We start from the raw sequence: 24,451 nt of genomic DNA on the forward strand, positions 1-24,451 counted from the left end.
AAATACATAAACACAGCCCAAAAGTTTAAAATTTGGTAAAACTGACAAAAAGCATGGTACTACCATGTATGGTGTTTGACAACTGAGCTATAACTTGCCTGCCATTTAGCAGTACAAATATTCACGGTAAAACAAGGTTGTTTAAACAATAACCACTCAGTTACAAATGCACAGTTTATTACATCTCATTCACACATGATGACTTTTATATAAAGCAAGATTAAGGCACCGACAACAACATTTGGTCATACTATATGGCCAACTAACAATAAACATAGAAACAAAATATTATTCAGTTGCTTCGGCTGTTGGTTCTGTTTCACCTTGGGGGTTTTCCCCAGCTGGTTCTTCCCCCGTAGGTTCTTCCTCAGCTTCAACAGTAACTTCTTCTTTAGCAGGGGTCGAGTTTTCCTGTTTAATGATTGTTTATCAAACATGGGCGATCTTGTGGTTATACTACCAAAGCAAACAGAGTTCAAACAGAATCTATTTTTTGGCAACTTGTTCATGAAATGGTTGGAGATTGGGTGGGGTTATTAGGTTAAACATTAGGAGTTGATGGCTGGTGGCTTTGTTTTGTCAAAAAATGTTAATTCTCTGAAAGTAAATTCTCAGCTGAAGCTGGTGACATAATAGAATAATCTGCATAAATCTGACTTTAAATATTTAAACAACTTTGGTGATTGACTGATCTCTGTTACTTGGCTTTTGACTTGGCGCGGTGGCACAATGGAGTTTCTGAGTTTGATACTCGATGCTGCCGACACTTTCGTTAGAGTCAGTCATTAAGGAAAACAAACACCAACAAAGTTACAAACTTGGTAACTACTAAGCGGGCATGAGATGTATGGAACAGTTTTTTTTGTTGCATGTAAAATACAACTAGAAATAAACAAACAGTAAAAATATTCTGTTTGTAAAAATTACATAGTTCCCCTTTTGTAGTAAAAGCTGATGGTGTTTTATTCTAAGTTACAACAAGCAATAACAATGTGGAACTACAATATAAATTAACTTTGTACAGGGAACATATATTAAGTAAATGAACAGCCAGGCATATTGTGGATACGTTAAAGCTTTTCTGGCTTTCAATTGTTTGTACCAACATTTTGATAATGTATACAGATTACTTTCATCAGAGTAGCTATGAATACAGTAAATATAAATACACTCCACATTATAAGTAAATTTACCACCGGGGCATCAGGTTTTTTTAGGAATTTTTACTCTTACGAAGCCACACTAAAACCATGCATACAAATTCAATATATCTGTACAAACAATAAACTGCCAGAAAAACATTTGAACATAGGAGCTAAACATAAAATCTCCGCACAGTTATTCGTAATTAATACTGCCATGTTTAACCCATTAAATTACCGCAAAGAATCTGTGGGAACCCACATTTAAAACCAATTATTTTTAACTGAAATTCAGTTTTAGACGCAGTAAGTTAAACATAAACATGATGTGACATCATTGTTCGTCTCGTTGCACCGAATCAGGTTTCATATCAGGAGAAGGTGTGGCTGGGACTTCCCCTTGGGTAGGATCAGGATGGGGACTTTTCGTAACTTGATCCAAGACCTGGTGAATTTAAAGAACAAACTTTTGATAAGTAACAGTTATAGTGTCAAGTGCTTGTAGAACTTGGTAGATGCACGGGCACAAACACTTGTACTTGATTTGCAACAAATGTATCTATTATTTTGTATACTGGCTGTGTGTAACAGTAGCAACTAATTTTGCTACTAGTACAGTATGTGTACTGCACATATTACTTCCGAGGCATTATATTTTCCAAGAACTGGTGTCAGAATAGCAGTTCATTAAAATACAACACACTAAACTAAACAAAAATGAACGCATATTAAATTACCTCAGCCTCCTGTTCATCTTCTTGCTGAACCATCTCGTTTATCATTCGTTCATTATATTCAAACGATTCTGATGTCATAGTAGGTTCATTGTGTGATGTCATAGTGGATGCAACGAAGTCAATGGAAGCTCCTTGGACCAACTGAGGTTCAACGTACGATGATGATGATGGCGTTAAATCTTTGATCCTCACGTATTCTGCTGGAAGACCTGGAGGATCGTTGAAAGCTGCTGGAGGTGGAAGGGGATGAGATGATGCGGGGATGAGTGGAGGATCTTCATCTTTGGTGGAGGATGATGTTGGTTGCTCTTGTTGGAGATTAGAATGATCTGTTTGAGAGGAAAGAGGGTACGAGGATGTTGGACTTGATAATCCATCTTTATCTTTATCATCAGATGTACAAGATTGTTGTTGGGTGTAATCTAATACAGGAGTGGTGGGTGAAGTGGATTCTTCATCTTTATTTGTGGATATTTCAAAATCCTTTATGACATTCGCATGATTTGTTGGATGTAGAATCGGGTATCCAGGGGTTGATGATTCATCTTTTTCTTTATCCTCGATTGTGGAAGATTCTGGGTTGGAAAGTTGTAATGCAGCAGGATCTGTTGGTATCTGGATTGACGCAGATTCTTTGTCTACATCCGTAATAGCAGAGAGTGCAGGAGATTCTGGTTTATCCCCGTACTCCTTTGGAGGCGGGGTGAGAGTTAGTGAGGCAGATTCTTCGTTCCCATCTTTATAAACATACACAGAAGATTCTGCTTGGTTGTAACCTGTTGGTGGGGAAATGGGTTTATTAATAGATGTTGATTGTTGTTGATCTGGTTCTACTTTGGCGTAATCCAATGGTGCATCAAGTGGATTATCGAACACCATTGGTGGGGAGATGGGTGAGGTGGTGTTGGTGTGCTGGTGTGGGGGGGATTGTGGGGGTGCTGATGGGGTCACGACTTGTACATCTTTAAGTGGTGGATCATTGCTTGAAGATGGGTTAGTTTCTGATGGATCTTGGTTCAAAGCATCATCATTGCTTCCTGGGGTAAATCGCTCTTCTTCTTTTACTTTATCACCTATTACATCATCTTCAACATCTGCATCATGTTTGTAATCATTAGAAGCACGGGGATTGTCTTCCATTGACATAAGGATCTTGTACGCATCAAAGTCAGGAGGTTCATCTCCTTGGGTTGGATGCTGGGCATTGGATGAATCTGTTCCAGTTGATGTACCATCAACATTTGAAGATGCTGTTGCCATGGTTACTTCTTGTGTTGTGTTCGAGACATGTTGTGTGGTCATTATGACATCATAAGCATTAAATTCTGATGATGTCATAATCGTCATCTGTTCATGCAAATTTGAATTATCTTTGGTTTGTACCACAGTAGTTGATGGGATTTGTTGATTGGGTGTCGTCGTGGATTCAGTTGCTGTCATCAGCAAATATGCGTTGAACTCATCGGGTTCAGTTTCATCTGAGGTTTGACCAGCATTACATGCTTGGGAATCTTCTATTAATGGTTGGATGTTGGCTCCTTCTTCCTTTCCATCCTGGGAGAGAACAAGATGATCTTCATCCTGATGATTCTCCTCTTTTACATGATCCTCTTTTGATGTGTTGGAAACATGATGATCCTTCACTCCTTCTTTCCCATCCTCCATCAACTGATATGCGTTAAACTCTGGCAGATCTTCATTCACCTCCTTCTCCTCCTCTTCCCCATCTTTCTCACCCGCATCCAATGATCCTGAGATCAAACTCACATCCTCGCTCCCTGCAACATCTACACCAAGATCTTCGTAACCAAGAGGAGGAATCTCACGTTGGTGAACCATCGGAGAGAACGTCACCGTGCGAGGAACGCTCCTTACATCCGGACTTGATGTCTTCTCTTCAACATCATCAACATCCTTGGAGGACTCTTGCTTTTCTTCTTCTTCTTTTTCAAAATGACCAACATCATCATTAGATAAAGACCCTTCTTCCTGTTTCTCAGCATCCTCAGATTTCGTTTCTTCCACATTTGCATCAAAATCCATCGAAGCCAAACTTGGTAACTCCGGGTAAATTTTCTTGTACGTCCTATCTTCCCCATCAGGTGTCTCATGTTGCCCCACCGCTTCATCCTCATCATTAACAGGGGTGTTTGCTGTCACTGTCACCACAGGGATGTTGGATGGGGGGAAGTCAGTGGGTGGGTGGTTGGTTGGGAGGTCAAGGGTGGGGAAAGCAACCTTGAATAAAGTTAAGTTAGATTGATCTGTATTGGCTGTGTGTGTATAAGTTATATATGTTTGTGTATGTAGTTGGTTTGTGGCCACAACAGACTATTTATGTAATGTACAAAACTGTTTGGAAAAAGTAATTGATAATAATGTAGTATATGTAATTTATGAGTGAATATATGAGGTTACATCTGTATGCTTGGCTGTGTGTGGCTATGAGTGGGGGTTTGGGTGCAACTACAACATGCTGTGTGTATAATGTAATTGTTTTAATAAACATTGTTTATAAAATACTAAATATACCCGAACCAGTTTTACATAATATAACATAACATGTGCTTTAACATACATTGGCGCTTCTATATACGGCCATGCAGTGCATGATTAAGCTTGTGCAACATTTACGATAATTGCATTAATATGAAAATAGAAGATGATAAATTAAATGCAACATACCTTCAGTGGTTGGTCCTTTAAACTAATCATGCAATCTACTACTTGGAGGGTGGAAGCAACAATTACTTAGGTAACAACAGGTTTTGCCGATGGCAGACAAAGCGTTGAAATAAAATTAATATTTTTACATAACATAATTTCTTTCTTCGAATATAGTAACGAAGATCAGGTTGATTAAAACAACGAAGAGAAGGAAATTTTAGACCAGATGAGCCGTAAAATGACTCCTTAACATTATGCCTGGTAGCAGAAGTAACATAATTGAATCTACTTGCCTCTGGTATTCTATTGCTGCTGAGCAAACTGAGCTAACGAATAATTATCTTGTCTTCTTGCTATGAATATTCTATTGATTCTAAATAGTCGCACAACATCTGCTATACATACTGAACATCGCCATGCATTTGAGCAGCTGGTATGATATAACATGCAAGTCTACCATGCACATATCGACACACCATGCACATAGACAACCAGGGGCACAGCAAGAAGAAATATCTTTTTTTTATAAAAAGTGAGGTCCCAACCATAGTTGCCAAACTTTTTAAAAAGCAGGGGAGGCAGAGATAGTTAGACGAGCTTTATTTAAAACAAATTTGATGCTGATGTTTACTGACTAATGCAGTGAAGAAAATTTTAGGCCCTGACACCCCAGGTTTGGCTCCTATAGTCACAAGTCACAACCCCTAACACATTATGCACATAAGACACACATGACACATAAGACACCCAACATACCGCCACAGGCGATGTCGTCTCCTCATCTTCCACAACGGCCGATAAACTCGGAGCCCCCGGTTTGTTCGATAAATCTTTCAACGTTGGTTCCGGGGTTTTGTCCTCAATCCTACGCGCCTGTCAATCAAAGTATACAGCTGTCAATTAAACAGAGCTGTCAATCAAACATACAGTTGTCAATCAAACATACAGCTGTCAGTGAAACACAACCTGTCAATCAAGGGCGTTAAAACAAATTGCCAGAAAATCTTAATCCGTTAATTGTATACTTTTAACAATACAATTTAGCAGATAAAGTAAAATAGGTAAGTTACAAATGAACCTAATTTAATCCCTCAACACTTCAGATGCACTTTTGTTCTTCACTGTGTATTTAGCATAGACCTCTGCTTTACTGAAATGTAAAGAATCTCAACATTTTTACTAACGTTCTATTCTGTAAAGTTAAGGTACTATGCCAGGGACCTGAAATTTCAATCAGAGTTGGCCATTACCCAACACCCAGGGTGCTACCACATGAACCTCACTAGATGTTAAAGCTTGTCCCTGGGTGGGAGATCTTTTCCTTAAACATCTCAAATAAACAGCAGTGCTGCACGAACCAATTTCACTCAATAAACATCATCAACTCACCATAGAAACATCATTAACTTTCCACTTCATGCACGGTTGATTCTTTATTATTTATCACATGAATCTAACTAAATGTCACTTTATAATTTCGAATTTAAAAAAAAAATGCAATTTCTATTCTCGGTACATTTGCTGATAACTGCTTTTCCAGATGATACACAAACTTTTAATGTCTTGAAATGCCATTAAAAAAAGGAAGAATTTTTTGTTTTAATATTAGTTTAAATTTCATTCTTTTTTTAGCCTAAATGTAATTAATCCTTTCCTAAAACCCTTTTTTATGGCCTTTTCAGTCTAAAGCCAAAAACTTCTACATTTCTCACTACACTAAATATCTGTCACTTTATTCTGTCGTGAACATTGCAACAATAGTTGAACACCAATGTCATTAAACCTTCAAAGCTTCTTCTTCTCTTTGTTTGATCAGTTTCGCCTCTTCTTGTAGTTGACCCTGCATCGCGACGTCATCGTTGGCTTGCTTCAACTCCTCGGAAAATACTTTATTGTCTTCATTTAACTGCAAGAAAAGTGTTTAAACAACTTTTAAGTAATTGATGTTCTGCAATTGCGACGTCACATTGTGGCCAAATGTGTTCGCAGAGTAAGCCAGGCGTGAACACAATTTTGATTGTTAACCTTGCTTGAAAGGACGATTTTGTTTTTTTAAAGTGATTTTTAACAATTTTTTGTGTGTGCAGATAAAAGTTGAGCGTCTCCCCATACACGATATCACATGGGAAACTACCATAGTCCGCATACTGCAAAGGAATTTTTCTAAAATTCCTTTGCAAGAAAGGAAATATTATGTACAAACGGAAAGAAAGGAATTTTTCTACCTTAATGATACACAAACTTAAACCCAACAGTGACAACATCAAATATTTCAACAAATTTACCTTTTTATTAAAAGCTTCATTTTCTTTGAATTTGAACAAGAATTGCGCAACGTATTCAACAGGGTCCAACGGTCGCTTCTCGGCAACTTCTGCAAGAGCTTCGGTTAAACAAGAACCTAAATGTTTCTTCAAATATTCGGAATCCATTATGGTGAATAACTGGATGTAAATAATATATTTAATTAATTTATATAATTATAAGATAAAAAATTAAATTAAAAAAAATAAACATCAGGATAATCATTATCTGTTGTTGGTGACCAATAAAACTTGGCGTCGAAATGTTTCTTAGACCTGACTGATAACCAGTAATTACTGGGTAATTTTTAAATTTTTCAACACGAACGGCCGACTTTTACCATCAAAAAGCATACAGCGGGTATCAGTAAGACTTAAGAAACATTTTAAGAACAAAATTTTCACCGGTTGCCAGTTAAATAAACACCTTCAACCAAACCGAAAACTGAGAAATACACTTTTATTAAAGCGGAAAAAGTTACTGCTTGTACAAAATACTGGCCAGTGACCTTCTTTTATTATCAACCTAATGTCGTTAATGGCATAATATTAACATTTGGTGCTAGTGAAGAATCTCTCCCACCCACCTTATTTGCTAACCACTATCCCGTAACCCCTATAACCACTAACTACTAACCCCTAACCACTAAACCCCTAACCATCAACACCTAACCCAAATAAGGTGTGTAGGTTAGCAAATAAGGTGGGGAGAGATTCTTCACTAGCACCTAACATTCAATTACTTTATTTTCGCAAAACACGCAACAAAACGTGTCTATTCTTACAAAATTTAATTTCTTTCTAAAGAAACGACTCGCGTTATTGTAACCTTGGTAACTGTTACTGGAAAAATATTACGCAACTCTAGCTCCAGCTATTGGATAGATTTATATTTATATCGGGGACCAACAATGTTCCTACAAACGAAATTTGATTTATTATACTAATATTAGAAATTCCCTTTTACAAGTGTATTTACAAATATAAGCACATTTTTGTTGATGCCAGTAAACAGTAATAAAAATCTTGTGTCATTATACGTGAGGAAACCAAGTTTGTTACTGCCAAATGCCAGACATAAATACACGTAGAATAATGCAATGCGATTTAGAATAATAAAACATAATGTAATCACTGTTGCAAATTCATATTCCGAACGTGTGATAACTTGTAAGCGGGCACGAGGTGTATGAAACAGAACATCCGTGTTTTAACGACTGTCGTTTCCCCGCAATTTAGTTTATTTTTTGTTGAAATCACGATTAGGAATTCCATGATAAAAGTGCTAACGATATCCATCTTACCCGACAATACTTATTTTAACTGTAAGTTACAGCTTTTTGTGTTTGGTTTCCGCCCTTTTACTTGTACAGCCCTTTTGTTGCCAATTTCTTTTCCGCTTATTTATAAAACGTTTTAGTTATAGCATGGTGGGGAAAATGGGACACCTTTTTATTCTCTCTTTACTCGTCCCATTTGGTAGCAAGCAAAGAACATTCAAAGAATTATAAAACCGTATCCTCCCGACTCCCACAGGCCGTTGTTGATCATTTAAAACACGATTAGGATATTTCGATATAATGTGACAAAGGTGTCCCGTCTTCCCCCATCCTACTATATAAAACAATAAGACAAAAATAAAATTCCCCATGTTTGTATTGCACTGCGTGTTTTAATTCAAAACTATTTATCATTAAATAAACGTTTTGGTTCCAGGGAAAACTTATTTCATCGGACAACGTATAATGTTAATAAAACATGTTAAAAATAGCCAATCCAAACTTTGTCGGCAGGCAACACAAATGCTCAAAACTTCTTTAGATTTTGAAACTTTGGCTTAGAAATGTTTGAAGGTAGAATTTGTAAGGATAATGTGACTTTGTTATGCAATGCAAAGGGGTTGCAAGATGTTTGGATTATGTTGTGGGTTGGGAGCTTAACAACAAACGTGGTGTGTGAAATAGACCGATGATTTAAAAACATAAATTCAAAAGTGACAAACGATGGTTAACAGCTAACAGAAAAAAGTTGTAAAAATAATTTAAAGCCGGATAGCACCTTGTCACATAGTGTCATGGTTTCCATATTTTGGGTAAAATCTGGGGTGACATTGTTAAAATACAGTTACACTCATAGGGAACCTCATTGATTAATGTGGTGAATGCAATATACTTTGGCTCTGCTTGTTTGTATAGACACCTAACAGCAGGGTAAAATCTGGGTTGACATTGTTAAAATACAGTTACACTCATAGTTGTCAAACATAGGGAACCTCATTGATTAATGTGGTGAATGCAATATACTTTGGCTCTACTTGTTTGTATAGACACCTAACAGCAGGGTAAAATCTAGGGTGACATTGTTGAAATACAGTTACACTCATAGTTGTCAAACATAGGAAACCTCATTGATTAATGTGGTGAATGCAATATACTTTGGCCCTGCTTGTTTGTATAGACACCTAACAGCAGGGTAAAATGCTATTTTAAGCCTAAAATCATGTTGCTAAAACATATGATGTCACCCCTGTTTCAAACGTTGATTAAAATTTTACCTCAGGCACCCCTAACTACTATATATGCATGTATGGTGGTGTTGGTCCGTAACGAACCTCGCTGTCAAACAACAAGTGATTCGTTTGATAAAAGTTGTTCAATTTGATCGATCGTCCACATTACGTTCGGCCGTTTCGTTGGCTCAACTTCCATCAAAGTTCGAACGAGCTGTTTTAGTTCAGGGGAATACCTGGTTAGAATAGAAATAACAATAAAATAAAATTAATAAAAAATAATATAAATTTGCAAACAACTACTGTAGCCGACAAGCTACACCGGAAAAATTAACTAAAAAATAAATTAACAAGAGGCTTCCATCGGAACAACTTTAATCCCCAACCAACGATATTAAAAACAATGACAATGCACGCGACTGAGAACTTAGTAGTAAAACAAATCAACGTTCGGGTATAAGGGAGGGAAATCAAGGGGTATTTCAAACGGTCGTTGACGCAGAGTGTAGGGGTATGTGGGTATCTACGTTTTCCAATTGTGAAGCATTTCAAATAACAATTTCTATCTCTAGCCCCTTATTCAAATAGAAAATAAAGAATGGTTAAAAATAGGAACTGAACTTTAAACAGCATGAACGTAGAGGTAACTTAAAATAACATAAAGCGCATAAAGCGTAGACGGAGACGTGCACTGTGCAGCCGTCGTTAAATAGAACTGAGGACGAACAAAGTCAAATACACACGAGACGAAAATCAACCATGCATACGAAACAAAGGAGAAAAGAATCGCGCTGGCATCGGAAAACAATGGGGAGTAAACAAACGACAATTTAGGGCGACACTGTACATTACACACCGGCCCCAAATGATATCTGTCACAGAATCATTTTAAATTCAAAAATGGACAGTGGAGTCCACTCTCGTCCATATCAATAATGGGTCTTTACCCGTACCAATAAGCAATCAATGGGCAATTTCCCCATAGCAAGCGCTCGTGCATCACGCAGCGCGTTCAATTTAGTCGGTTTGTTCGACTCTTCTGCCCAAGGCAGGTATATGCACGTGTATTCGTGACATTCTCACGCACGTCAACTTTGCAAGTCTTCTGCTTGCCATCACAATAGGGTACCGGGTGTATGCAAGTACGAAACCAATTAATTTTAAACCCCAAGGCTTAAACGAAGCCCGCGAGAAACAGCGGTAGTACCTCAAAAATAAACTTTATCAAAAGGACGGGCGCGCAGCAAAAAATAACATTGACAAAAGTATTACAACACAAGTACAAACGCGATCCAAACGACCGAGGACGAATCTGGCTGACTATGCAGCCTCCAACAAACACAGTTTTCGCACATCGCGAATTAAATAAGTTCCAGTTCCCGTTCGTATCTTCGTCCGTCGCACTATTCCTTCTTGGTCAGGGAAGACTTCAATAACGATCGCCTTCGACCACTGCCCACGTTTAACATGTTCATCGACAACAAGTACGACGTCGGAAACGGAAAAATTTCGTTGCGGAAGAAGCCACTTCTGTCGCTGTTGTAGCAAGGGTAGATACTGCTTCGTCCACTGGCTCCAAAATCGATCCGCTAGGTGCTAAACAGCTCTCCACGACTTGCGGTACCCGTCAGCCGCAATAAATTCACCGGGACTGTAGGACTCGTCAATAGAGCCGGTGAGCAAACTCATTGGCGTGAGAACGCGAAGGTCAAATGGGAATTCCGCCAGAGCGGTAAGCGGCCTCCGGTTCAAAATAGCTTCCACTTCTACCAAAAATGTAAGAATGGACTCATCGTCGAGCGTTCGTTCGTGCGTCAGTTGGCGTAGAATCTTTCTGACAGAACGTATCATTCTCTCCCACACTCCACCTTGGTGGCTGGCGGCGGGTGGATTGAACTCCCAATCAATGCCTCGTTGGAGCATGGAATCGTGAATTTGCGTCTGGTTCCATTTCGATACGGAATCTCTCAATTCCTTGTTGGCACCAACAAAATTTAGCCCATTGTCGCTAACCAGCTTCTTTGTTGACACCCCACGACGACAGAGGAATCGACGCAACGCTTGTATGAACGAGCTCGTGTCCAGAGAATGAGCCACTTCAATGTGGATGGCACGTGAAGCCATGCACGTAAACACGCAACCATATCGTTTCAGCGTATTTCTGCCGGATTTTACAGGGAAAGGACCCATGTAGTCAACTCCAGTGTTGGTGAATGGAGGATTGCCAGGTGTAATACGGGGTGGGGGTAGGGGAGCCATCATTTGTTTACCGACTTTCGCTTTCCACAGCCGACATGCCCTACAACTAGCGATGTAATGGCGAACGCTCGACAAACCATGTACGACCCAAAACTTCTCACGGACAGCGGATAACACATGCTGTGCACCCGAATGTCCCTCTCTCTTATGGTAGAAATCTACCACCAACCCAGTCACAACACAACGCCGGGGAAGGATTATCGGAAATTTACATTCATACGATAACAACGAACAAGACAATCGCCCACCAACACGCAAAACACCATTTACTAAAATCGGGCGCAAACGAAACATCGATCTGGAACGTTTCCATGACAGACCACGACACCCTTCGCGTGACAAATGGACGGGAAAATCGGAATACCGCGGAACACATTCGACAATATCACGAAAATACTGGCGCTGAACTAACTTAACAATGTCAAACACCGCGGCATCAAGCTCGCATGACTTCAATGGACCAACGGACAAAACACGTGATACTGAACGAGAATAACGATTTCGAAAGAAACAAGCAAAACGTTTTAACCAAGCAAATGCCCTTTGCAATCTAACAAAACAAGAATACCTGGACAACAATTGAACGATACCAGACTCCGGCTCAACGGCCGCGACCACAACACAAGTACGTTTAACTTCGGGATCTACGTCCGACAACTTTAAAACCGCGGGACAAACAGGCCACTCGGCCTCGCATTGCAACAAAAACCGTGGACCATTAAACCACAACAAAGCTGGCGCTGAATCTATCTGATCCGGCGACAACCCACGCGACGCAACATCAGCAGCATTTCGAGCAGAATCGACATGCCTCCATTGCGACGGTTTCGAAAACTCATGAATCACCGACAACCTATTCGCCACGAACCTATGAAAACGGCGAGATTTGTTCGTGACATACTGCAAAACAGACGTGGAATCCGTCCAAAACACAACACGCGACAACTCATAACACAACTCATCCACAATCAACCGAGCCAATTTCACACCAACCACAGCAGCACATAACTCTAACCGTGGAATAGTCAACGACTTCAATGGGGCAACACGGGACTTACCAGCAACCAACTTACATGACAAAACACCCTCACACGACACACGTAAATATGCAGACGCGCCGTATCCAGACTCACTCGCATCACAAAAACAATGCAACTCAACAAAATCAACCAAGGGTGACAAACCAAAACAACGTGGCAGCACAACACGTTCCAAACACGTAACCCCACGCAACCATTTAGACCACGTATCAGCATGCTCACGCCCAATCACATCGTCCCAACCAAGTCCCTCACTGCAAAGCTGCTGCATTAATAACTTAACCGGTAAAATGAACGGCTGGATCACGCCAAGTGGATCAAATACTTGACTGGCCATTGAGAGGATACCGCGACGGGTAGAGTTCTTTACCGTAACGTCGACTTTAACGAAAAATGCGTCGTCTGCCGTATCCCAGTAAACCCCAAGAGCCTTTCCTGTAGGGAGTTCTCTGTCACACGGCAACAAACCTTTTACCATTGGTTGTCGCGGCTGGGGATCGATACTTTGCAACAACGTCTCGCTGTTGCTCAGGTACTTGTGGAGATGAAACCCACCGTCGTTGAGAAGTACCTCAAGCTCCCGTACCAATGTAATGCCTTCTTCCGCGGATCCTACCGATGTCAGCAGATCGTCAACATAAAAGTTATCGGTCACAGTTTTGACAGCCTTAGCCGACACTCTCGGTTCATTGTCCAAAGCCACTCTCCTCAAAGCGAACGAAGCGCAGCTTGGTGACGAAGTCGCACCGAAAGGGTGAACCAACATCATGTAACTAGCTGGCTCCGCACTTAAGTCACCATCAGGCCACCACAAAAATCGCAATGCGTCTCGATCCTCTGGGGAAACAAATACCTGATGGAACATGGCCTTTATATCTGCCGTGATCGCTACCTGATGCTTACGAAACCGCAACAACACTCCAACCAACCGGTTTGTAAGATCGGGACCTTGCAGCAACATGTCATTGACGCATACGCCACGGTATGTGGCCGCACAGTCCATAACAATTCTAAATTTTCCCCTTGTGGGATGATGAGGAATATACCAAGTTCTGCCAGGAATACCAGCACCGTAGGCTCGAGCAGCATATCCAGACCGCAGGTATTCTTGGATCTTTGCAGAATACTTGTTGCGTAAATCTGGATCTCGCTTCAGGCGTCGTTTGAGCGAATCTAACCGCTTCGTTGCTAACTCTCTATTGTTTGACAGAGAAGCATTTTCCCTCCATGGCATAGCTACCTGGTAATGGAGGCCAACCTTCTTTACGGAGTTCTCCATAATGGCAAGAGCCTTCTTGTCCTCCTGAGACATGGACCTCGATGGAAAGTTGTACTCCGTAAAATCTTGCCGAAACATCTTCTCCATCTGTTCATGCAGACGTTCCGTGTGACAACAAGCGTGATTGACGTTCCCTGCCATTGTACCTCGCTCCTCCCTAGCGTTGCTGTCCGGGCCAACCAAAGACCACCCCAACACCGTACGGATAGCACTTGGTTCATCATCGCGACCAATTCGTTCCTCTAGAACACGATGAGCCGATCGTACACCGGCCCCGATGAGGATATCCACCTCTGCATCAAGCGCTGGAAAACACAAACCCTCCAGGTGTTCAAAACGTGAAACAACAGAATTCTTCGGAATACTCTCCCTGAGCTCCGGTAGGCGATCGATGGCGATAACTGAGTTCAGAACCAACGTACTGTTCTCTTCCGCACCACGCAGCGAAAACGAAGTCCTGTTGCCAAGCTCCGTGCCACCACCCATCAAACAACTTACGGACACAGCAACGGGTGGACCATGTAGCCCCAATCGACGCATCAAACCCTTGGTACAATACGATTGGTCAGAACCCTCATCCAAAAACGCATACGTCTCAATATAATTCATTTTTTCAACAGACCACACTCTCACAGGCAAAACCTTCAAATACACACCAGACCAAGAGGAACTCGAAACACCTGCAACATTACGAACCAAACCATTCGATGGAGTCGAGCCTGTTCTCGACGTTTCCCGTTGTCGTTTCGGGGCTGTGTTGCCTTCATTGACACCAACCGAGTGAAGTGTAGTGTGATGTCTTCGCTTGCATTTGCTGCAACCAAACGAGCTTCTACAATCTCTGGAGACATGTCCCGATCCCAAACAAGTATAACAAAGATGCGCTCCTTTGAGGCACTCCCAGCGATCTGGCACAGACATGCTCAAGTACCGCGAACAATAACCGATGCGGTGTTGCCTCCCACAAAGAACACAACACTCCCTGTGGTGAAAAGCGGTTGTTCGTGTACTCACTGCCGGTGATGATGATTGTGGAAGTGCGCCTATACTAGTATAAGACCGCGCCCGTGAGTCAGCCACTCGTCGATCCGTCCGCGCAACTGCCGTGATTTTCCCCAGAGCATTGCTAGCAGTCTGAACCCTTTCCCGCACAAATTCTTCAATGTGGGAAAATCTCAGTTGGCCGCCTCGATTTAGGTGGGAACTGAGACGCTCGCTCAACTTTATCTGCAGTGCTGTGGGTAGGCGTTTAAACAAGGCCTCCGTTGTCTGGAAGGTATCAAGGTCTGACTCAAAGCCGTGCTCACGTAGAACTATCCGACATCGCACCATCTTCATCAATAATTCGTCCAGACCATCCTCGGTTTCCTTGACCATCGGGCCTTGCAACAGTGCGTTAAGATGGCCCCGTACCACGACGTGCTTCTGACCATACCGATTCTTCAGCAATTGTCTTGCTTCCTGTAGGCCAACTTCAGCCTCAGCTACCAGCGAGCAGGATTGTATCAGACTACGGGCTTTGCCAGAACACATGTCAATTAAATAGCGCAACTGCAGGCTCGGGCTGGAAAGCTGTTTCATGATGGTTTCGTCGAAGTTTTTCATGAACTCGTAGAATTTTAAACAATTCCCGTCGAATTTCTCCTCCGTTCGCTTGGGTAACAGAATGCTCTGCTGGACGGCTGCCGCACCTTCACCCATCACCTTAATAAACTCCTGCACGTCAAATCCTGTAACAGGTCTTGCGCCAGGCTCACCACGAGGTGGTTCCTCGTGTGTCAATGGGTCTCGTGGAGGTTCTGTTTCCAAGATAGAATGTGGCTCATGCGAAACCTGTGGTTGATCCGCCAACCATTCCCCCACATCCACGCCACCACAGGCGCCCTTGTTTTCAAGCGATTGCTCGTGCTCTGCCTCGAATTCCAACGCCTTAGCCTTCAGGATACCCTTCTCACGGTTCAACTCTATTCGGCGAGATTGAAGTTCAATCCTTTGGAATTCAGCCTCGAGGTCGGCTTCCTCTCTTATCTGTTGAGCACGAAACTCCAACGCTCTCGAGCGCGTAGACCGACCACATGATGACGGCGGAATCCCTGCTGGTACCGGATTTGAAGATGTGGAAGGTGGGAGAGGAGTCTTGTGACAAACAGCGTGTAGGTACGCTTCCCATCGTTCGTTCACAAGGCGTTTCTTTCTTACAACGGCGTCTCGCCTTTCTTCCACCTCTATGCGCCCGGATTCAAATTTCTCTTTGTCACAAATGAGTAACAAATACTCGTCGCACGCTCCCAAACATTTGTCCGCGGCCTTGTGGAATTCTTCCAGCTTTTGTTGCGCTGCATCCGGGTCGTTCACGTTAGCCAACTTCGATTCCAACTGCGAACGCGACAACGTGACTCGCCCTAGGAGTCCACCAACCGTGCGGCGTTTCGCTTCAACTTGCTCGTCCAGGTAACCATCAGATTGGACCCGCAATCGAACTCGACTTGCATGAAGAGGCACTCCTTCCGTGTACGACATCTTAACCAACAATTACCAAAAAACACAAACAAGTTCACACTTAACCAAACAAATCAACACAAAATCATTAACCACAACTAACCAAACGAACCAAAGCAACCGCTGCCAACAAACCCAACCAAACGACCGAACAGGTCACCAATCAAGCAAACACGCGGCGCTCCCAACGCGTCAATTAACACTCCGCGAATTCTCACTCGGACCGACAAAATTTAACCGAACAACAATATCAGGGCTTCTCACCCACAATTCCTCAACAATCTACGAGGACAACTTTAACGCAACGACAAGGCGAATTGGAAAATTCAATGTAGCCGACAAGCTACACCGGAAAAATTAACTAAAAAATAAATTAACAAGAGGCTTCCATCGGAACAACTTTAATCCCCAACCAACGATATTAAAAACAATGACAATGCACGCGACTGAGAACTTAGTAGTAAAACAAATCAACGTTCGGGTATAAGGGAGGGAAATCAAGGGGTATTTCAAACGGTCGTTGACGCAGAGTGTAGGGGTATGTGGGTATCTACGTTTTCCAATTGTGAAGCATTTCAAATAACAATTTCTATCTCTAGCCCCTTATTCAAATAGAAAATAAAGAATGGTTAAAAATAGGAACTGAACTTTAAACAGCATGAACGTAGAGGTAACTTAAAATAACATAAAGCGCATAAAGCGCATAAAGCGTAGACGGAGACGTGCACTGTGCAGCCGTCGTTAAATAGAACTGAGGACGAACAAAGTCAAATACACACGAGACGAAAATCAACCATGCATACGAAACAAAGGAGAAAAGAATCGCGCTGGCATCGGAAAACAATGGGGAGTAAACAAACGACAATTTAGGGCGACACTGTACATTACAACTACCATTACCGCAATACTTACCCGACATTCTCGTAATAATTCCCCTAACTAACAACTAAAATCCTGACAATAATAGAAATAATTATTATTACAAATCTTCTGGCAAATTATTGTAAAACAAATCTTCTGGCAATTGAGTGTTTTGTGATTTTAACGATTTATCTGCCATACAGGGAGACATTATTAGGGTTTGCTGTTAAGTGTCTTGTCCAACGTCCAGATGATGCTTTATCGTATGGCGGACGAAACATCGGTCGAGACATTATTAGGGTTTGCTGTTAAGTGTCTTGTCCAACGTCCAGATGATGCGTCATCGTATGGCAGACGAAACATCGGTCGTTTAAGATCACGACCAACCATGGAATTTTATTCAATAATTAATCTCCAACTTACTTGTCATTGTTAGGGAAATGCAAGTTCTTGTTTTGGACAGCAAGCGCCACGGAATCTTTCTTCAGCCATACTTGATCAAATGGGCCTTCCAAGTACATTAGGCTGTATAGGACGCATCCTAGTGACTGGGGTGTAATTGAGAGGTGAGGTTATATGTATAGTAGGGTGGAGGAAGATGGGACACCTTTTCGATCTATTTTCTCGTCTCATTTGTTAGTAAACAAAAAACATTCAAGGAATTATAAAACTATATCCTCACGAATGGCATAAACAGTTGTTATTTGTTTAAAACACGATCAGAATATTTGTATATTACATGCTGAAGGTGTCCCATCTTTCTTTATATACTATATATGATGTGTGGCACACCATACATGGTGGATTCATTCACTTCTAAGTTAAACAGGGCTTGTTTTGTGAAAATGGGTAAATGTAACATAATAATTACTGTTACACAGACAGATGGTATATGTTGTTGCTGCTGGGTGTATTATAAAGAGAAATAGGAAAGTAATTTTCCAGCAATTACGCTGCATTGGTTAGCGCCTGTCTGTGGCCCAGAGAATACAGGTTCGAAACTCAGCGCTGCTACTATTGGCACTTAACGGCAAACCGTAATGTTTCTTCGTATGCTGGATCTTTAACACCACCACCAGAAAATATTTTTCACACTTAAAATAATAAAACCATCGTTTCATAGAGAAAGCAAACCACCCACCCAAATATCAACTTTCTCATCAATGGTTGAATGAATTGGAACTTGAAACAACTCAGGTGCTCGAAACGGCATCGTGCATCTCTCTGCTGCGAGGTCCTGACATAAATATAATATATATTTCAACACATTCACACCTAATGTTTTATGCAGAGTTTAAAAATATAAAGTGTCTAAAAATCTCGGGAAAAAGTTTTTACAATATTCTGTTACTTCTGCCACCAGTCATCACGCAATAAAGGCTTTTGGTTCCTCTGGTATAAAACCTTAAAAATATTCTACGTATCAATTCAAAACTGAAATTTTTATACTGTATGAGCCAAAATATCTATATTAGTTTTAACCAGGTTTCCCAAACATAAAACTTCAAGTTACAATCTATAAACAGCATATTCTTGGAGTATAGTTTACAAATATCACAACCCAATATATTGTAATGTAATCTTAAATCTCTTGGGCAAGAACCTTAACAGCAATTGCTCCAACCCAGTGGTCACTAATTGGTTGTCCAAATTATCAGTCACTCGAAATAAAAAGATAAAAATATCGCCAAAACACAATCATAAACAAAGTAAAATATTTGGTAAGTAGTAAAAGGGCACGAGGTGTATGAACACCCATGTTATAACGACTGTCATTGCTCCACGACCACGCAATGATAAAGTAAGTTACATTCAGAACCACCTGCAGTGCTTGAGCATCTTTAAAACTCTTGATTTCCACTTTAGCAGGAGCTACAGATCCAAGGTCCATTATTATTGGAGTGTCTTCATTAGATAATAAAACATTGGCTGGCTTAATGTCTCTGGAAGTGAACAATATATTGTTTAGCCTAAACTAAAGGTTGTACATTGCAATACATATCAAATGTTTTTTACCCTGCTGTTAGGTGTCTATAAAAACAAGCAGAGCCAAAGTATATTGCATTCACCACATTGAGGTTCCCTATACACACCACCCACCCACCTGTGAGCAACAGCTACAGGTTGATGTTGATGAAACACTTCCACAGCTTTACAAATCCCATGAAATAACTTTAACACGCGTTTACTTGGTATGTGTTGGTTGGTGGATGACAACCTTTGATATTCATCATATAAGGTTCCTCTCTGTGGGTGAACATATTGGAATACATGAAGTAAATGAATGAATACAATGTTTGGGTAAATAACAAACTATTTAACCTTAAATTTTTACAAAAAAAAACATTTAATGCTTTTTTGTAAGATTTTATAAATAAATAAAATTAAAGTGTCTTGCACAAGAACATGCACGACTACAATGGTAGCAGCAACGAGCCTTGAACCCATTACTTCTGGGTTAAAGGCAGATACGCTAACCACTATGCCACGGCCCTTGTACAAATACAAGTTTTTTTAGCCATTGACAATTTGAGGACAACTGTTAAAGTTAAACTTTTACATTCGATATTTTGTTGAAATAATTAACATACATTATGAAGTACTTTACCTTATAGAAAGGAAAGATTAACCAAACCTCTGACAATCTTGGTTTGGATTTCAAGCAATGATCGATCAACGGAAGAATGTTCTCGTGTTGAAACATCCGACAATATTCGGCTTCCTATAGTTGGTGCATGGAATATAAGGATTGTATTCATCTCGGTTTATAAAGATACAGCCGTCTAATATTAACTTGAAACATTCGCTGTTGCGAAACAAACACAATTTATAATTTACCAAACACAGATAAGCCAACAGTTTATAAAAGAACTGTGTGAACTAAATACAAATAAACTAAGCAAGAAGGTTACAAGGGAAAGTATTGGCAGGATATGGTGACACTATATCATTAACATGGTCATTCCATGGAAAGTAAACCCCAGCCCCACTCCCCTGTTAGACACCCCACCAACCCAACCACCTGCAACGCTTCATTCTCCGCCTTCTTATCGTGGCAGACAATCCTCTTTAGCGCAACAAACTGTCCGGACTTTGCTTCTTCCAATAAATCAACGTAACTGAAACCACTGTCGGGGAATTTATTGTGAATATTGGAATAGTGGTTCAGTGATTGCACTGTAACCAAAGGATACCAGGTTCAATGCTCGATGCTGCTACCATTGTGAATGCATGACAGCATGAGTGTCATTGGAAAGATATTTAAAGGACAATACTCCAACCTAGTGGTCACTGGTTACTAATAGCCTATAGCAACTTGAGTTTCGGGTAATGGGCCAATTCTGGCTTAAATCTTATCCACAATGGTAGCAGCATTGAGTCTTGAACCCGGTATCCTCTGGTGTAACACAAGCACGCTAACCACTGCATCACCGCAGAAACCCCAACTCACCCTTCCCCAACATTATCTTGGAAGAAATATTTCTTCCCATTAATATTGACAACATTTCGTCCACAAACGCACGATCCAGATAACGAACCCCCCATGTTAATGAGGCGTTAACATTATGTGGTGTAATGATTATATTTTACCAGCTGAAACATGGAGAATAGGTGTCATGTGTTTAGAATGTTGAACAAAAAAAATGATTGACAAAATCTGTTAGAACACAGTTACACTCAAAGTTGACAAACATAGGGAACCTCATTGATTAATATGGGATTTGAAAACATGATGTCACATTTTCACTCCTGTTTCAAAATCTAACATCACACTTATGAACTGGACATGCAAGTTAATTAAATATAAAACTAAGTAAACAAATGTCATGCATTTGGATTTGATGTACAAGGAAAATACTTCGAAAAAATATGCATAAAACTAACCAGGTTGCGCGGGAAAAATTAAAATATTTTGAATTTTAAAAACAAAGAAGTTTCATAAAGTGATTTGTTGAGTAAACAATGAACTATTCCATGATGTGTGATGTAACAATGAGGTTGGTTCATAATTTTCTTCATTGCCAAATATGGTCAAATATTCCAATGCATTTACTGCGGCATCAGAGTGGGATTGGTTTAGGGACTTCCCCCTTCCATGTAGCACACAAGGTGGTTGTGTGGAAACCTCAAGCAAACATTGACGATCACCGTTTACTGTAGTTTGTTCAATGTCTTTGTAAACGGCATCGAAACTATGTTTGTTGGCGAGTTCTTCGAGAACCTGGCAAGGATTTTGGTCGCAATTTGCGAAACGAACGTGGAAGAAATTTTGTTTTTCACCGACAGAATTACAGATTTCGTTCAAACCGATCTTGTTTTTGGCCTCCCTGCTTTGGTTGGTCACTGTTTCCTTGGCTTCAGGTGGTAAGTTCATGATCTTGGTGAACATATTCGCTGCTGCAAGTCGCTTTGCGTGTTTCTTTGCCGAGCCTGACCCGTATTCTTTAAAAGATTCCACGGTACAGCAAATAATAAACTCTTTCTTATGTGCGGGTCCTGTTTCATGCGCCAACGCATATTCGGGCAACCTCCAACCACGAGCTACTACCAACTCCTGCAGCGAGCCAACAGGGTTTGTATCATCAACGTCTCTCCCATATTCAACAGCCGATGTTTCCATCACATCAGGGAAAGACTCAGGTTCAACCAAACCGTTTGTCAGCGTTTTCAAAACTGCTTCGGCCGCAGCATGTTTTGCAATCTTCTTGCTTCCCCCTTGCCCTGTGGCCGTTACATCACCCACCATGCATCTGTACACGAACTGTGGTTGGTGGGCCCTCCCTTCTAATGCTGTGAGGTCGTATTGAGGGGTCTTGCTAAGTTTTTGGCAATATTCCTGCAGAGTTGATACAGGTGTCTTGAATGTTTGGGATTCATTTTGTAAATCTTCGGTTTGGCTTTCACTACAACCAGCCATGGTATTTCAATTTAAACAAAACCAACAAAAACCTAGATTAAAGAAATTACGATGATTAAGTTTTGAATGTGGCATGTGGGTAGTTATGAAGTATGAACAGAAAAGTCTTAAACCCTCAGATTAATTCAAACAACAAATATGAATAACATTGAAACTTTAAATAAATTTTCATCTGAATTTTACATCTTTTAAACACAAATGTTTAATAAAACGAACTTTCTAACTTTTTTCAAATAAACTGAGATGAATCTTTCAAGAAAACGTTCACATTTGGACAGTATGATGTTTTACAAATATATATATTTCTAAATTTTGAGGTTTTCATTCATAAAAAATAAAACGAATTTTGATTTTAAATAAACTTCAGTTTGAATTTTACATCTTTTGTGAAACATAAAAAACATGAACTTATTTTGAAACAAATTTGCAAATTATCAACATTAAACAGTTGTGTAAAATAAACGTTCATATTTTATATAGAACTAACAAGATCAAACATTCCAGGGGTTGATATTTAAAACAACATTGCAAATAATTACAGTAGAAGTTTGAACAGAATAGCCTAAATTATCAAATCTACAAATTAAATTAAACACACAGATAGTTGTACCATTTCAATATCACGAAGCAGCTAAATATCCATTAGACTGATCTATTGGCATAAAAATTAACTTAAATAATTGAAACCGATGTTTTTCACACAAAGTCTCACAATGGCCAACAAAACACTAGTTTCAAATTTTCAATAAAATCAATGTTGTTTTTATTGCCAAAAATCAGTTTGTAAAATAACAAGAAGCCAGTTATAAGACTTTATTCTTAATTATCACTTTTTGCAAACAAAAATATAAATGTCAAACATTTTAACCTAAATTTAAGATTCAATTGTTTTAATTTCCACTTAATTTTCGTTATATTAATGTGAATCATAATTAAAGATTCATTTTATTTAGATTTAACAAATTTTCACCATTTGGTTTGTGCTTAAAACCTCAATCCAATAGCCATCCGGATCCTTAATAAAAGCCAACCCCTTCATGGAACCCGCATCGGGTTTCTTAACGTATTCCACCCCATATTTATCGAACCTCTCACACGCTGTGTAAACATCGGGCACGCTTACCCCGATGTGTCCGAACCCACGAGGATCAGCGTTTCCGTTGTGATAAACCACCGAGTCATCATTCTCCGACCCCCAATTATGAGTCAGCTCGATCGTACCCGGTTGCCGAAACACCCACGTCTTCCGCTCCGTGGGGTCATCCGGTATATCCTTCGCATCAGCGTAACCCATGAAGTAAAGGGAGAACTTCATCGCGTCAAAGTGAAGTTGTAGAAGTAACCGCATCCCAAGAACTTCCGAGTAAAACTTGAGTGATTTTTTCGGGTCCTTCACCCTCAGCATGGTTTGTTGCATAATGAAATCTTTGGTCAAAACATCAGCTTCAACCAAACTCGACGCAATCTCAGCATCACTTAATCTTCCACTCATGGTCGATATTACGCAATTCAATGAATCTTACTTTCTACTTAAATACAAAAACATTAATTTTTATAGATTCTATTCGAATAAGAGACTGACGATGCCATTTAGGCGAAATATATTATTTTTATATCTTTTATTTTTTATCTTCTATTTATTACATATGCTTTTAATTAAACATTTTGGACTTGATTTAATGATTTTTATCCGCTGCCTTAATCTTATTCAGTCATTTTAACTGCTTGAGCAGAATCCAGTCAATACATTAACTCTAATGTATTGTGTAAATGAATGTAACTTACAAGGCATGCTACTAATGTCACAGTGCTGATGGTTTGGTATAAATGAAAATATTTAAAACAAAGGACAAGATATAGCGACCGAACAGCAGTTAAAACCACTTACAGTTAAAACATAGGTGCTAGTAAAGAATTTTCCAAAACATATTTACATTTAGTTGGATTAAAAAGCGTCGTCGCTAAACACGCTACATTAGTAAATGCAAAAGTTTCCAAACTTCAGTTTAAACTCACAACCAAAGTATTTCTACAATAAAGTTTAAAAACAAAGTATAACATACGGAATTAAATGAATACTTATGTTATGTTACCTTCAGTTTACAATGCAGTGAAAACTTGTTCTTTCTTTAACTGTTTAGTTGCCGTATTTACCATGCGAATAATATCAACCTGTTTCGCTTTGTCATGCTTGTTTTGATGAGTCATACCGGAACGGGAATGCCCCCATCACGTCA

The 24,451-nt window shown here is 40.1% G+C and overlaps 4 protein-coding genes across 6 annotated transcripts; all 4 read right to left on the reverse strand.

Annotated features, from left to right (window-relative positions):
* Window positions 1-417: 417 nt before the first annotated feature.
* Window positions 418-7,014, reverse strand: LOC149726036 (uncharacterized). Of its 2 annotated transcripts, XM_089890816.1 has the most exons (5): window positions 6,832-7,014; window positions 6,330-6,452; window positions 5,303-5,419; window positions 1,880-4,117; window positions 726-1,587 (listed from the first exon to the last, which is right to left on the reverse strand). In XM_089890816.1, the coding sequence occupies exons 1-5, from the start codon at window positions 6,976-6,978 to the stop codon at window positions 1,477-1,479; spliced, it is 2,736 nt and encodes a 911-aa protein (XP_089746942.1). In that variant the 5' UTR covers window positions 6,979-7,014; the 3' UTR covers window positions 726-1,476. The 2 variants fall into 2 exon arrangements, with proteins under 2 accessions (XP_089746943.1, XP_089746942.1); XM_089890817.1 differs by lacking the exons at window positions 5,303-5,419; window positions 6,330-6,452; window positions 6,832-7,014 and adding an exon at window positions 4,565-5,296 and having other exon boundaries at window positions 418-1,587.
* Window positions 7,015-8,487: 1,473 nt separating this feature from the next.
* LOC149726037 (serine/threonine-protein kinase 16-like) lies at window positions 8,488-20,889 on the reverse strand. Its single transcript, XM_089890851.1, has 8 exons — window positions 20,748-20,889; window positions 20,319-20,424; window positions 19,905-20,018; window positions 19,401-19,543; window positions 19,119-19,239; window positions 18,438-18,533; window positions 17,720-17,844; window positions 8,488-9,594 (listed from the first exon to the last, which is right to left on the reverse strand). Exons 1-8 carry the CDS (start codon window positions 20,840-20,842, stop codon window positions 9,468-9,470), a joined length of 927 nt encoding a protein of 308 aa, XP_089746977.1. The 5' UTR covers window positions 20,843-20,889; the 3' UTR covers window positions 8,488-9,467.
* Window position 20,890: 1 nt separating this feature from the next.
* On the reverse strand, window positions 20,891-22,220 carry LOC149726038 (interferon-inducible double-stranded RNA-dependent protein kinase activator A homolog). Its single transcript, XM_089890849.1, has one exon. The coding sequence runs from the start codon at window positions 22,212-22,214 to the stop codon at window positions 21,234-21,236; it is 981 nt and encodes a 326-aa protein (XP_089746975.1). The 5' UTR covers window positions 22,215-22,220; the 3' UTR covers window positions 20,891-21,233.
* Window positions 22,221-22,246: 26 nt separating this feature from the next.
* On the reverse strand, window positions 22,247-24,423 carry LOC149726039 (lactoylglutathione lyase-like). Of its 2 annotated transcripts, none has more exons than XM_089890866.1 (2): window positions 24,308-24,423; window positions 22,247-23,740 (listed from the first exon to the last, which is right to left on the reverse strand). In XM_089890866.1, exon 2 carries the CDS (start codon window positions 23,704-23,706, stop codon window positions 23,170-23,172), a length of 537 nt encoding a protein of 178 aa, XP_089746992.1. In that variant the 5' UTR covers window positions 23,707-23,740; window positions 24,308-24,423; the 3' UTR covers window positions 22,247-23,169. The 2 variants fall into 2 exon arrangements, with proteins under 2 accessions (XP_089746992.1, XP_089746991.1); XM_089890865.1 differs by having other exon boundaries at window positions 22,247-23,743; window positions 24,308-24,415.
* Window positions 24,424-24,451: the final 28 nt, after the last annotated feature.

Source organism: Ciona robusta, chromosome 12 (assembly GCF_009617815.1).
Source record: "Ciona robusta chromosome 12, ASM961781v2".
Taxonomy (NCBI): domain Eukaryota; kingdom Metazoa; phylum Chordata; class Ascidiacea; order Phlebobranchia; family Cionidae; genus Ciona; species Ciona robusta.

Excerpts from the sequence above, each read along its gene's own strand:
- LOC149726037 (XM_089890851.1), bottom strand. The coding sequence starts at position 20,842 with ATGGGGGGTTCGTTATCTGGATCGTGCGTTTGTGGACGAAATGTTGTC. Across the intron at positions 17,845-18,437 it reads ATGAGAAAGTTGATATTTGG|TCACTAGGATGCGTCCTATA; the intron begins GTGGGTGGTTTG and ends ATTACACCCCAG. Across the intron at positions 9,595-17,719 it reads CATTTCCCTAACAATGACAA|GTATTCCCCTGAACTAAAAC; the intron begins GTAAGTTGGAGA and ends TATTCTAACCAG.
- LOC149726038 (XM_089890849.1), bottom strand. The coding sequence starts at position 22,214 with ATGGCTGGTTGTAGTGAAAGCCAAACCGAAGATTTACAAAATGAATCC.
- LOC149726039 (XM_089890866.1), bottom strand. The coding sequence starts at position 23,706 with ATGAGTGGAAGATTAAGTGATGCTGAGATTGCGTCGAGTTTGGTTGAA.
- LOC149726036 (XM_089890816.1), bottom strand. The coding sequence starts at position 6,978 with ATGGATTCCGAATATTTGAAGAAACATTTAGGTTCTTGTTTAACCGAA. Across the intron at positions 5,420-6,329 it reads GAGAAGAAGAAGCTTTGAAG|GCGCGTAGGATTGAGGACAA; the intron begins GTTTAATGACAT and ends TTTGATTGACAG. Across the intron at positions 4,118-5,302 it reads AGACGACATCGCCTGTGGCG|GTTGCTTTCCCCACCCTTGA; the intron begins GTATGTTGGGTG and ends ACTTTATTCAAG.